General features: G+C 40.5%; 1 protein-coding gene across 2 annotated transcripts in view; it reads right to left on the reverse strand.

The window, feature by feature from the left end:
• The window catches only part of Pold3 (DNA polymerase delta 3, accessory subunit), a 39,643-nt gene that overhangs the window by 13,663 nt on the left and 11,266 nt on the right, over positions 1–14,714 (reverse strand). For both annotated transcript variants that reach the window (XM_029547652.1, XM_029547649.1), the window contains exons 4-8: positions 11,726–11,765; positions 9,821–9,953; positions 3,980–4,241; positions 3,012–3,084; positions 40–202 (exon numbers count right to left, since the gene is read on the reverse strand). In XM_029547652.1, coding sequence (XP_029403512.1) covers positions 40–202; positions 3,012–3,084; positions 3,980–4,241; positions 9,821–9,953; positions 11,726–11,765 — 671 coding nt within the window. The remainder of the gene's footprint in view (positions 1–39; positions 203–3,011; positions 3,085–3,979; positions 4,242–9,820; positions 9,954–11,725; positions 11,766–14,714) is intronic.

The raw sequence follows: 14,714 nt of genomic DNA on the forward strand, positions 1-14,714 counted from the left end.
CCTTCCCTCCCTCCCCCACTGGACAGCATTTCCCACCACCTTTTCTCCTTCTGCTGCACCTTCCCAGGCTCAGACTTTCTGCTGGACTTTTTCTGAGCTGGGGGAGCTGCCAGCTTTGGTTCAGTGACAGACAATGGAGGTTGCTCCACTGTTTTTTCTTCCTTTACTGCTTGTTCTGAATCCAAATTGACTTTAAGTTTATCTACAAATAAAGTATAACAGATGATATATAACCCATCATACAATATTAATCCATCATTCTGTGACAGTCTACGATATGCCAGAGTAGAAGCAAGATATAAAAAACAGTCCCTGTCCTAAAGGAGAGCACAGTTGATTAAGAAAACATCTGCAATCTTCACTTCTGCTCCCCACTAATCTCTCATTATATCACAGCTCTAAAGGACAGCAAACAAAGGCCTAAATTAAAAATACCAAATTCAGCTTTGGGGCTTTACATTTTTAAAAATTATATCTACTTCTTTAGTGTAGTACGTATGCTGGGTGTGTGAACGCCATGGTACATGTATAAAGCTTAGAGCCTATGTTCTCTTCCGATACCATGCAAATCCCAGGAATCAAACTTGGGTCATCAGGCATGGCAGCCCCTAAGTTCATATTAATTTCAAACAGAGCTGCAGATAGTCATGGTGTTCAAGAATACAGCTTAAAAGTGGGTGACAGCTAAATCTGCAGCAACTTTTCTATTCTATTTCTTTTCTATTCCACCTTTAAAATATTACTTATTTTGTTTGTATGGGTATTTTATGTGTATGTATTATCTGTGTACCACATGCACGCCTGGTGCCTGTGGAAGCCAGAAGAGCATTAGATCCCCTGGGACTGCAGTTACAGATGGTTGTGAGCCACCATGTGAGTGCTGGGAATTGAACCTGGGACTTTAGAGAAGCAGCCAGTGTTTTTAACTATTGAGCCCTGTATTCTACCTTTGAATGCCTAGATGCTTGATAGGCACTACCACCTTCAATGATAAAGCTGAATTAATTTAAATCCTGCTTCCCTCTGGGCAAGTCCAAAAAGACTTTCTCTTTTGAGAACTGGAATAATATTCACAAAACTACTATCAGACACAAACATTGAGTTACCCAAGGTATCACTGAGAGGAAAAGTAAGCTCTGGATATGAGCCTCAGTCAGTTCAACTTCTAGTCTGGGTCTCCACACTAAGCTGAGACAACAAACACACCTAAGCAGCCATGTAGGACAGGAAGGACCCAACCAACAAAAAAGTACAGTAATGCATAATCTAGCCTTGTGCATGCCCAGTGATAGCTTTTTATAGGCAAAGACACAATATACAGTTAGATATCTATATACAGCAAGCGGTTCTTCAAAAAACAGTTTGGGTTACCTGTTCTGAAACTGCTTAATCCATCTACTACATGGAAAAACACCTATCTTAGTCTTAGTTGATATATGTGCAGGTTAGTACAATAGTTGTTAAAAGCACACATATTCTTTGATAGTATAGATAATGGGTCAGAATGTAAAATATATTCATATTTTTGAGGGCTTGTGTGGGAAATCAAATGGTAGACTTCACTGGCCCAGTAGTGGTATCGTTGCTTCAATTTTCAATTCTGTGATTCGTATCTGTGATTTTCAAACTTTCCCACTAGAACATCTCAAATTGACTAGGAAATGAATATATTGCAAGCAACAGAATTTCATTCTTTTAAAGGCTAAGTAAACTATCATTGTCTCCATCTATCTATGGGGAAAGATTTTTTTGTTTTGTTTTCTGTTCTATCACCAATAGTGACAAGCACAAAGTAGGTATTCAATTAACATTTTGTAATTTGACTTTTTTTTTACTATTAGCAAATATTCACGTATCTTACATATTTTAAAAACAACAAGCAAACAATTCTTTACTTTGGACTACGGTAGTTCAGCAGTTGCAAGCATGTTCTAACTACCCTTCCCAGCATCCACAGCAGGCCTGTAATTCCAGCTCCAGAGGATCCCACATCTTCTTCTGGCTTCCATGGTAAACTGAACTCACGTGAACATATCCCCACAGATATACACACATACAAATAATCAAAAACAGTTTTAAATAATTAAAATTCTTTGCTGGCTAATGACAGAGAGACGCTTTCACAGCAACGGCAACCTCCTATGCACCGTTCCGGCACCGCCATCAAAGCATGCTTCTGGATACCTCACTTTCTACTCTCACAATGGAAAACATTGTGAGAGCCTCCACAGCAAATAAAACCCCATCACCCAGTCTTCCTCGTGTACTGACCGACCACCATGGCAGAGCAGAACTCACATGAATTTTGCTTGGATAGGCAACAAAAGGCCACAGACCTCTGTGTGGTAAGTGCCCTGTGGTTCCTACATGCTTCCTGGGTTTCCACCACATACCCCCAGGGGATGAACACTTGATATGAGAAGTATAAAAATAATGCAACTATTGGCTCTTTCTATTAAGAAAGAATTCTTAAATGAGAGATCTTTCCTTCCTCAAAAAAAAAAAAAAAAAAAAAAGATGCATTTAAATGGCCTAATCATTACTGCCTATATTCACATTGACATGTTATTTAGTGCTATGAGTAACCTTAAAAACCAACTTAACAAAGGCAAAATATTTATTTTTGTGGTCCCTGGAGAGACAGTAGGAGTTAGGATCACATCAAGCCAACTGATGCCAGTATCCATGGTATTAAGTGTAACTCCATACAGGCAGCCAGTCTCTCATTTTAATTACCCATTTTCAAAAGCTCCATGAAGTGATTATTTTATTTTCTTTCTAAGGCAAAAAATAAAAGCAGAAATAATATAAACTGACCTCCAAGAGCTCTCAAGTACATCCAGAAAGTCTCCTGAGTGGTTGGTTACCTCATCAATATGATGGTCGGCACACTGAATGCTAGGAAGAAGGAATGCCTGGCTAGACAAAAGCTAGACTAGCGGTCTCCACCTCAGCATCTGAGCTACCTGGAACATTCCCTGGGAGGTCTAAGACATAACGAATATGCTTACTCATTGCAGCTTTTCCAAAAAAGTTGCTCATCACATTCCCTTTTCCTGGTGCTTTGCCCCCAGCGGAAGATGCCTAAAAGCATAAAGAAGAAAACACACAGAGACCAGGCTGTTAGCGCACAGAAGGTTGAGTGTGGATCATTCCCCATCTTCCCCTTCCCAAAGCAGAAGCTTGAAAACAACAACAACAGGAAGGATCGGAAGCAACGAGAACTACACTTTCTGGATTGTTAAAGCATTATCTTGGTATCTCTCTTTTCTTTTTGAGGAAGAGCCTCATCATGCAACCTCAACTTTCTGAGTGTTAGGGTAATAGGCATGCGCCATCAAACCCAGATGCACTTATCTTAGTCAGTTAAGTCAGTTCAGATCACTGAGCAATAAAAAGCAAAAAGAAACAAATGAAGAATAAGGACAAGAACAAAAAACATAAACCAGAGCAGGAATGTTAACTCTGCCAGGAAGGAAGATGCACACGGCAAAACCCTAGCTACATGTCCTCAAATGTCGCACTGCTGAGATACAATTCCTCAAACTTGCAGGTTCTCAGGGTGATTTTTATGTACACTATTTCAATGGCTGTCACAACAATCTTAGTGTACAAGCCAGGTATCACCATTTTATAGAAAGAGAATCCAATCTTGGTGAGAAGTACTATGGGGAAAAAGGACTATCAGAGGAGACATTAAACAGTAACTAAAATATGACTCAAACTACATAAGGCACGGTGACTCACGCTTCTTCCCAGCACTAGAGAGGCAGAGAGGGGAGGAGCCTGAGTCTGAGGTCAGCCTAGACCTGATAGCAAGACCTCAAGTAGTCATCAATGTTCAGACTAAAGCAAACAACTCAGAACTGTTCACGGGACCTGTACACAGAGGGAAGCTAGCCCTTCATGGCTAGCAGGGAAGCCATGAAGGCTTCCCGAGATCCCCATCCTGCTACAGAAAAACAGAAAGACGACTTACAGTTGCTACTTCTCGGGCCTCTGTTTTGGTTTCCTTGTTGGTGTCTTGGGTTTTAGTAGCAGCTTTAGAGATTAACATTCCCATAATTCCTTTGGGCTGCTGGGAAGCCTGTTTGGAGGCAGGTGGACCATGGCCATTGGTGGTCAGCTCATTGGCTTGTGTCTCACTCGCTGCCTGAAGATTTGACTGCTCATACTTTCTGGAAGATGGGGATTCTGCAGGAGCTCTGGGGACTGCAGCTGCACACTGTATGGCACTAAACCTAAGGACAGAAGTGAGTATAAGATTAATGTCATTATCAAACCTCATTTTCAAACTCTGTGCCTTCTAGATATCTTTTCACATTAATATAAAACTAAGGAATTTAAAAACTACACTGATCACAGAAAAAAGAAGTTCATATAAAACTCCATTTGGGTAAAGAACTAGGCAGTGTGCAGAAGTGACTTCGGCCCGTGGTATGCACTTGCATAGTCAGGAAGCTGGTCCTCAATCAATCACAAGCTATCACATCATACTCAACGCACACGCTTTTTTGTTTGGGTTTTAGACAGGTTCTCTCTACATAGCCTTTGCTGTCCTTGAATTCAATATATAGACCAGGCTAGCCTTGAACTCACAGCAATCTGGCAGCCTCTGCCTCCAGAGTACTGGGATTCAAGGTGTGCACCTCCACTGACCAGCATCTACACTTGTTTTTATTCATCTCTTATTCTCCAGCAAACAGTAATAATCTCACCAACTGGGTCACCAGAAGGTCCTCTGACCCAGTTGGAGAAGCAGGAACTATCAACAGAAGCAGAGCTAACAGCCATACATTACTAACCAACTTCTTGGCAACTGTCCTAGCCAGAGTGTGCCATGCTTTAAAGGGTGAAGTAGAGCTAGCCACTAGTTCCCATAACTCATGCTCCTTTGTATCCATTTGTTTCTCACTTCTAAAAATACCAACTCAGTCCAGGGAGCAACCCAGCAAAGGCTAGTGACGTCTGGGGAACAGTCTGCATAACGCATTACTGGGAATAGTCCACCTCTTAGTCTGCAATAAATGCCAATGTGCCTGCTTCACATGACTGTAATGCAACAGTGCACGATGTGGATGGGAACCTACTCAGCCTTCTCAGGCGTCAGGCAGAGTTCCCCAGCTTTTCCAAATTAAGAAAACATTTTACTTCCCAGTGCTTTGCTTATGGGGGTAGGTGAAAGTTCCCTGGAGGGACTCTTCTTTCTTTGTATTATAGGAACTCAGCATTCAGTTGGGTAGAATGACTGGTTTGCAGATCGGAGGAGCTTCTGGCTTCCCTTTCTTCTTCAGTGTATCACCTCAACTTGAAAAAGAAATGCAGAAACCATGTGGAGATAGGAGCTATTAAAACTAACGAGAAGACCTGCCTATGCAAATGGTCACTGACAGTATTTCATTTCAGAAATAACTTTTGACTAAGTAGCTTCAGAGCAGCACAGATCTTCCACTGAGTCACTATGGCCCACTCAGAACACCTCTGGTTGAAGAGAGCAGACAGAAGTCATTGACTTTTACCCGCTGGTCTTCCTCTCTGGCCTTGCAGCACTTCCACGTACAACGGAAAAGGCGATGTTTTATTTTACTGTCAGCGTCTAAAGTTGGCCCTAAGACAACTCTTTATTTGGTCTGCATTCCATACCTTGGGATGAGGACCAGCAAGTGATAACCAGGAAGAGAGCAGGTTAGGCTAGAGCTGTCCAAGGAAAACTGCTCACCCTGGAATCTCACTTCCTTGCTTTCGCAGCAGTTCCTAAAACACAGCGGATCTCAGGAGGCTCACAAGCCTTAGGAACAAGCAAAATGTTTTTATTGGAGATAAACTCTCCTGTTTTCTTCTCCTCTCCTCCTACTTTATGTTCCATCCCTCCCCCACATAAGACAAGATGGTTAGCCGGCAGTGGTAACACACACCTTTAATCTCAGCACTTGGGAAGCAGAAGCAGGAGAATCTCTGAGTCTGAGGACAGCCTGGTTTACAGAGTGAGTTCCAGGAAAGTCAGGACTATACAGAAAAACTCTGTCTTTAACCCCCCTCCCTCAAAGATGAGATGGTTAATCTCTCAGTTGTCAATTTGATGAGATTTAGCATCTCCTGGGAGTCCAGCCTGTAGGCACAGCAGTAAGGGAATACCTTGACTTGGTCAGGTAGGAAGACCTGCCCACTATGGGTGACACCTTTCCTGGAAGGAGATCCTGGACTGTATAAAAAGAGACTGTGAGCTGAACATGCTTTCACTGCTTTCTGAGTTTTGACTAGGACTATGATATGACGAGCTGCTTCAAGACCCTGCAGGCTTGACTTCCCCACCATAATGGACTGTGCCACTGAACTGTAAGTCAGAATAAAACCTTTCTCCTTAAAGTTTACTTTTGTCAGCAACAGGAAGCTAAGCCATGATTTGGGGTCTCATGCAGTACAGGCTAGCCTCAAATTCCTACATAATTGAGGATGTTAACCTACTACTTATCTTGCCTCTACCTCCCAAGTGCTGGGGTAAAAGGATGCACCATCATGCCTGGCTAATTCTCAAATTCTACAGAGATGTTCAGTATTAGCAGAGTTCACTGCAGTGCTTTCTGAATCACATTCTTACTTGCCCTGGTATTTTTGTGCACAGAACTGAGCCATTCTCAACTTGTGTGTCATAACCCGCTTGGGGATCAAATTACCCTTTCACAGGAGTTGCCAATCAGATATTTATATTATGATTCCTAACAGTAGCAAAATTACAGTTATGAAGTAACAATGAAATAATTTTATGGTTGGAGTCACCACAGCATGAGGAAGGGTATTCACAGGGTTAGGAAGGCTGGGGTCCACTGCTAAACTCCTGAGCATCTTTTACTCTTCCTTGTTTACTTGTTGAACATTAACAGAAGCTGTTTTATCTCATGTTGCATATGAGTCATCTTGACATGCCACAAGATTTTAATACATATTATTTTTAAAGTAAAATTAAATGTTTTAGCTGGGCAGTGATGGTGCATACCTTTAATCCCAGCACTTGGGAGGCAGAGGCAGGCGGATTTCTGAGTTCGAGGTCAGCCTGGTCTACAGAGTGAGTTCCAGGACAGCCAAGGCTACACAGAGAAACCCTGTCTCGAAAAACAAAAACAAAAAAACAAAGCAAAACAAAAAAAATTAAATGTTTTACATAAAATTAGCAAAGTATTGTTTTCTTGAAATTGTTCTCTAAAACAGGGGACTTATAAATTATCTTCTGGCTATATACCTATTTAATAAATATTCAAATGCCCATTATTCAAAATTTAAACTAAAGAGACAAAATAAAACAAACAAAAACCCCAAAACAAAACAAAACCCTAACCAACCCACCATAACGCCCATTATTAACAGAGTCAACATTAGTTACTGTATGCTAGGCACCATTTTGGAAAAACTAAGTTAACTGACAGGAATCATAATCAGGTGGTAAAGAAACCACAGTTGGCAATTCTGTATCAGTTTCTCCAGATCTGTCTTTGTCGGTTACCCCACCGCCTCCCTGTCTTCCACCACTCCTCTCTGACTCCTACCTAACAACACAATCTAAGTCATCCTCTTGTGTGCGGCCAGGCTAGTCTGGTACTAAGTAACAAATTGGCCTGGAATTCGGTGATCCCCTGCCTCAGTACAAGTCTTGCAATTATTTCTGTGGTTGGGCTTTATTTTATTTTGCAGTGCTGAGACAGAACTCAGGGCCTTAAGAATAATAAGCAAGCCCTACCACTGAGCCACATCCCCTCAACTCTAAAACTATTTATGTGTGTGTGTCACAAACACACACACACACACACACAATTTCAAAGTTTCAATTTCTCCTTAGCTATGGTCCTACTTTCCCTCCATGTCAGTCTCATTTTCTGGAAATATTATGCACACTAACAGTCTCAATTCTTCCTGTCTCACTCAGCTGGATCAGTCTGACCCCTCCACTGAAGCTCTCGAAGGTCATCACCACATCCACCTTTATCTGATCTGCTTCTCTTGAACCATCCATTAGTACCCCTTTCTTGAAATTTTGCCCTCAAATTATGCAACCTCATATATTTTCATAATTTTCCACTTCACTGAGTGGACCCCTCTTTTTCGGTCCATTCATTAAAATAAAGAGCAACCACAAAGAGTACTTGCTATGTGTGGAACACAGCTGTAAGAGCGCTATGTCTCTTAGTTTACTCAGTCCTCGATTACATGTAAGACTGGTGCTATCGATGCCTCTACTTTACCATACATAAGGAAGTTGAATCACCAAGAGGCTAAATATTTTATCCAAAATCAGATGGCTGGTAGAAATTGTAACCTTCAGTGTTATTTTCTGTTCTTCCTTCATTCCACACTCCCTTCACAGATCTATCTGCTGCCCTGGCCCAGCAGCTTACCCCAAATCCTTCTGTTCACCTTGAGACTTAACCACTGCAATAAACACCCTTACTTGAGATTCCCAGCAAATCTACATATGCAAACCCCAGCCTACGCTCCGCTCCATGAAAGCACTCATGAGGGGCCTGACTCTTCTTCTGGTTACTTCCCACCTGTATGTCACCCTGTGCTTTAGCCACAGGCAGTGATTACACAATGTCATGTTTCTCTCTCAGCTCTATCTTTACTCTGACACTACTCTCTGACAATTTCTACTGGACCTTTGAGTCTCAACCTAGATGCCTTAACCTTTTGGAAAAGCCACTTCTGTTTTCCCCTCACTCCACCCATCCAAAATCTGGTAACAAATGTCTGTCTCCAAAATTGTTTCATGCCATTCCTCTTGATAGCACTGTACTGTAATGCTATTTGTGGGCCACCAACCTCAGAAACAGGTACTAGGCCTCATTCTCAAAAGTATGTAACAACTCAACGGTACACATCAGACATACACCAAAAAAATTCAAATTATCTTTTAATTAATTAATTTGATTTTATATGTTAAGAGTGTTTGGCCAGCATGTATGTCTGTACCCCATATGCACACCTAGTACCCAAGGAGGCCAGAAGGTATTAGATCCCCTGGAACTAGGGCAATAGATGGTTGTAAGCCACCATGTAGGGGACTAGGAATTGAACCTGGGTCCCCTGCACAATCAATAAGTACACTTAAATACTGAGCCACCTTTCCAGCCCCTGAATATAAATTATAATTAAATCAAAGTGGTAGATACCCAAGAATATTTTTAAAGAACTGAATTGAACCCTCAGTACAACCTCACAAAGTAGGAATCATCACAACTGATTTAAAGATGAAGAAACCAATGCTAGAAAGTACTAAGTAATTTGTCCAAAGCCACTGGGCTATTAAGTAGCAAAACATGACTAAAACCTATGATTATCAGTGTCTAAAATCCACACACATCATGGCCTGTCACTGCCCAGTGCTGTGAAGAACACAAAAGATTTACAAGATCTGATCTTGGCTACGAGCTTTGGGGACAAATTACTTTTGCTGGAAGGAACAGGATGTCAAATTTAAGAACAGTTTTTTGAAGGGCAACATTTGATCTAGCTCCTAAAGGATGGGTAAGAGTTAGACAAGCAGAGACTAGAGCAAATGGGTAGTGAGGGGACACAACAAACATCTCTGGTGGTGATGACAGGATAAATATATGAGAAATAGATTTATGGGGAGTCCAGTGGTGTTTCAATATGGGTCGTAGCTGCTATTTTTCACCTTATGATGTACTAATAAAACTAGGCATGTGTCTTACTGCAAGATAAATGGGGTTTTACTAGACTTGGCACTCACTCTTAAGAGGCAGCCACTGTGTAAACACCTTACAAAATCAATTCGTAAAGAAGCCCACAAGAACATTAAGGAGCTTACTTGCTGCAGTTCTGCAAATTGCTTTTAAGGATGTCATAGTCGGTATTGAACAGAGGCCCACTGTCCTTTAGCATAGCTTTCTGGATGCTGTACACATGGATGCTGGCAGTCACAGCTAACTTGGACTTCACTGCTACAAGTCAACAGGAAAAGCAGTCTGTTAATACACAACTTCATAGCTTGTGGGACTTTAACAAGAAACTCTTCTGCACCAAAACCATTTGCTATCTATGGTGGTCCAAAACCTCTAACAGGCCAAACAGCTACATATAAAGTAGAAGAACATCCAGCCTCTGCCTGCAATGGGACCTTTCTCAGTCCAGCACCTGTGAGGGTGGTACTCCCCCAGGGACAGCCAGCCAATAGTGACGACTAATGATGACTCTGAAGCTTTGTTTTCAGTCAGTGAAGGAATCTCTACCTGAGATTTACTTGTATGTTTCAATTTCAGTTTACAGAAACCAGCTACATAATAGTATTACTAATGAACTGAGTCTACAGAACAAAATTAAAAGACCATTATCATAGGAGTAAACTATGGATTCTACAAGGAAAGAACTGTGTCTAACTTGTTCACTGTCCCAACAGCCTAGCAGAGTTTGGAACATATTAACCACCACATATTATACAGTTTCTTAACATTTCCTTTTTAACCAGAGATTTTTATGCATATATATATATGGAAAAGCCACATATATATATATGTATATACACACATTTTCATATATATGTAAATACACAATTTAAATATTTATTGATAGTCATAAAGAATTTTATTTTAAAACAACCCTTTTGGCATATACAAAATAATTTTATTATCAAAGATGAAAACAAATTTAACATACTACTGAAACAAATGTGTGTGTTTTTTTATACAAAGCAAAGAGTTGAAATCTTGGCTGAATATTTGATCCTGCAGAATGCAGCACATATCAATGTTTTCTTTAGCTGATCAATATTTTGCTTTTATAACCATCAGTACTAACAACACTACCACTTTGCAGAAATATAGAGTACAAAATAGAAGAGGTAAATTTAGGCCATTTCAGATTTGTTAGAAACCCTGTTCTAATTCAAGCTGAAATTTACTAAATTTTTTTTTAAAAAAAATAAAACTAGGAACAACTCAAATGGCATGTTTTAGAATCTAATATTCTAACATAAATACAATCTCAAACACACTAATTTGATGCTTAAGCACTAAGGAATGATGGTAGGAAAATACTAATCCTTTGTTTTTCATAATTTAAGTATCATGTTTCTATAAGAGCACAGAAGTTTACATATACAGTGAATAGACTACAACTGAGAACATCCTCCACAGCATGTGCCATACACAGCCTCAAGTCTGGGCCACGGTGGTTCAGGCTATGCTCACTGGTGTTGCATGGCAGGGTGGCACACAATGCAAAGAGCACGGACTGTGCTCAGAACTAGGCTGCAGTGAGGCTACATCAGGTAACATGCCTGAGCACTGCCATGAAACCCACGCTCTGTGGGTTCATCATCCCACATACACTGCTACGTTCACTGTTTACCACACTGGGTAGTTTATTAAGTCTTGGTTGTTATGAACTCAGTTTGGTAATCTTTTTTGCAGGGTCTAGATTCGGTTATTCATTTCCACATAGTATCACAATCCACAGCTTAAGGAGCCATGTCACCTGGAATTCATTACAATATTTTTATGTCTGTCATGAGTCTTGAAATCCTATCAAAGATGTATTTTATATATGTCAGCCTTACAAATGGGAAGTTAGGCAAATATAAGACTAACAATTCAAAAACCATTAGTAAAAGGAATGTAAGACTGGCTAAATAGCCAAATACACTTTATACAGACTGTACCCAATCAATGTCCTAAGAGGCAAAGCAAAAAGCTTATTCAGCTGCTCAAATTCTTACCTTCCAGTTTATCTTCTCTCACTACTGCAACCTTGTGGCACTGTAAGGAACAACAATTCATCAGTAGTGAAGTTACAGAACTCAGAATTTCAGCTTCCTTGACTCAGCTATGAAATTAGAAAAACACTGGGTATCCTGAAAATACACTACAGTATAGGGCAGTCTGACTAATTTTTAAATGGCATATTTTACATCATCTTGAAAAGAGATTGAGGATAATGAGAGGCCAGCCTCAGTACTTTTATGAAACAAAATTATCTCAAACAGTGTAAGAACAATTTTTAGTAAATGATTGAGTGATAAATAAAAGTTAGATCTGGCTATTCTGCTATACTCAGACTGTCATCAAAGAGGCTTCATTCAGCAACTGATGGAAACAGATGCAGAGACCCGAGTATTGTACAGAGTTCAGGGAGTTCTGAACAAGGGGAGGAGGAAGTATTGTAGGGTCAGAGGAGTCAAGGACACACACTACAAGAAAACCTGAAGAATCAACTAACCTGACTCAACCTGGACTCATAGGGGCTCACAGAGACTGAACTGACAATTGGGGAGACTGCATGGGACTGACCTAAGTCCTCGTGTGTGTGTGTGTGTGTGTGTGTGTGTGTGTGTGTGTGTGTGTTATAGTTATGTAGTTTGGTGGTTTTATGGGACTACTAGCAGAGGGAGCACAGGCTGTTTCTGGAGCTTTTGCCTGCTTTTGGGACCCTTGTCCTCCTACAGGATTGCCTCATCCAGCCTTAATAGTATTGCAACTATCGTCCAACCTAATCTTATTGCAACTTGATATGCCATGTTTGGTTGATATCCCTGGGAGGCCTACCCTTTCCTAAAGGAAAGAGAACTGAGTTTAAATAGATCTTAAATTGGTAAATTGCCACAATGAGTGATTTTAAGCAGACTATATGCTACAGGGGGAAAAAAAAAAAACTTGCAAAGTAAAAACTTCTTGAAAATAATTTCAGTAATTGTTAGTAAAAATAGTCATTTTTCTCCTCTAAATCTTATATTTGGCTACAGCAATAAGTATTTATGTCAATGCTAAGAACACACCAAAATCCTTAATATAAAAGAGCAATATAAAAATCAAGCAAGCTTTTTTTGTTTGGTTGGTTGGTTTTTAGGAGACAAATTCACATTGCTCACGCTGGCCTCAAACTCAGTAACTCCTGCTTCAGGTTCTCAAGTGCTGCCAATTACAGTGAGCCACCATGTTGGGCAGCAACATAAATTTGTATTTGTTTTGGTGTTTCAGTACTGATGGTCAAACCCAGAACCTTGTACATGCTAGGCAACTGCTCTACCACTGAGCTATCGCCCCAATACATCAAAAAAGCTTTTTAGAAATGTAGTCATAAACTTGAATTACGAAAATTCATGGATTCTTTTTGTTGGTTCCTTTTCTAGTTAAAAAATGAAGGCAACAGCTCAGTTGCTAAAATAACTGCCATGCAAGCATGAGGATCTAAGTTCGATTCCCAATGTCCATGTAAAAAGATGGGCATGGTAGGACCAATTATAATGTTAATGCTGAGGAGACAGACAGGAGGATCTCGGAGGCCACTGGCCAGCCAGCTTAAGCCAAATCAACAAGCTTCAGGTTCCAGGCTTGTCTCAAAAAACAGAGTAGACAACTCTTGAGGAGTAATACCCAAGATCATCCTCTGGCTTTCCCAAGTGCTTGCATACCTTAGATATATGCATACCTTAGATATATGCATACCTTAGATATATACCGTACACACACACACACACACACACCTGTACCTGCACACACTTACATGATCATAGATACAAACCAGACATTCCCAAAAATGTCACATTCTACTCAAAAATGCAGAATTTATGAAAAAAAAAAAAAAAGGCACTAGGAACTAGCCATTAAACGCTACAGATCTGTAGTTCAGCCTTAGAGGCAGTAATTAACTGATACCTAAGGGAATAGTCTAGACAACCAGGCAGTTCAGTGTAGCTAAGTGTTCCTCTGCTTGGGGCTACTGAGAAAGCACAGGCCTCAACAGTGGTCATGCCACCTTGCTGTGCAACAACAGTGCAGATCAGCACAGCTGGCCACTGCAGTGGACACCTGTCGAGGTGAAGGGCCAGTAAGCCCAGCATCACAAACCCTGTTTCCTCTCAGAATTTTATTTTACATTTTTGAGAGAGATCTTGTCCAGACTCGCCTGCATCAACCTCCCAAGTGCTAGAATTATAAGTACATAACACTAGGCTTCAATAAAAGTTCTTCATAGTGTGGTGGTTGACACCTTTAATCCAGCACTAGAGAGGCAGGTGGATCTCTGTGAATATGAGGTCAGTCTAGTCTATCAACCAAGCTACACAATGAAACCTGTCCTTTAAAAAAAAAAAAAAAAAAAAAAAAATTCTTCATAGATTCCAGAGTAAAATTTGACTCTTCTGTTATGTCTGGCAAATGAATAATAAATTAGGTGGTGATTTTAAAAAAATCATTCTCAATCACTACATAAAACAGCTGAGAACTTGTAATGACAACCCCTAATTAGCATAACAAGAACCCACTAACCAGTGGTTCTCAAATTGTGGATTGAAACCCCGTGGAGGGTTGCATATCAAAAATCTTGCACATCAGGTATTTATATTACAGTAGAAAATTAGTTATGAAGTAGCAATGAAGTAATTTTATGGTTGGGGTCACAACAACATGAGGAACTGTATTAAAGGGCTGCAGTGTTAGCAAGGTGGAGAACCACTGCTGACTAAACACCTAAGAGTTTCAAAAACAAGGAACAAAAACACTGGCTGGAGAACACAGGGATCTGAATCTAAAGTTCTGTTTTTCCTCATAAAGCTCATCTAAGAGCTTAAAATCTCACATGCTTGGGACTCTTGTTAAAAAACAACTCCCGTCAGGTGTGGTGGTGCACGCCTTTAATCTCAGCGCAGAGGCAGAGGAGGCAGAGGCAGAGGAGGCAGAGGCAGAGGCAGAGGCAGAGGAGGCAGAGGA

The sequence above is a fragment of the Mus pahari genome, chromosome 1 (assembly GCF_900095145.1).
Source record: "Mus pahari chromosome 1, PAHARI_EIJ_v1.1, whole genome shotgun sequence".
NCBI classification, from domain to species: Eukaryota; Metazoa; Chordata; class Mammalia; order Rodentia; family Muridae; genus Mus; species Mus pahari.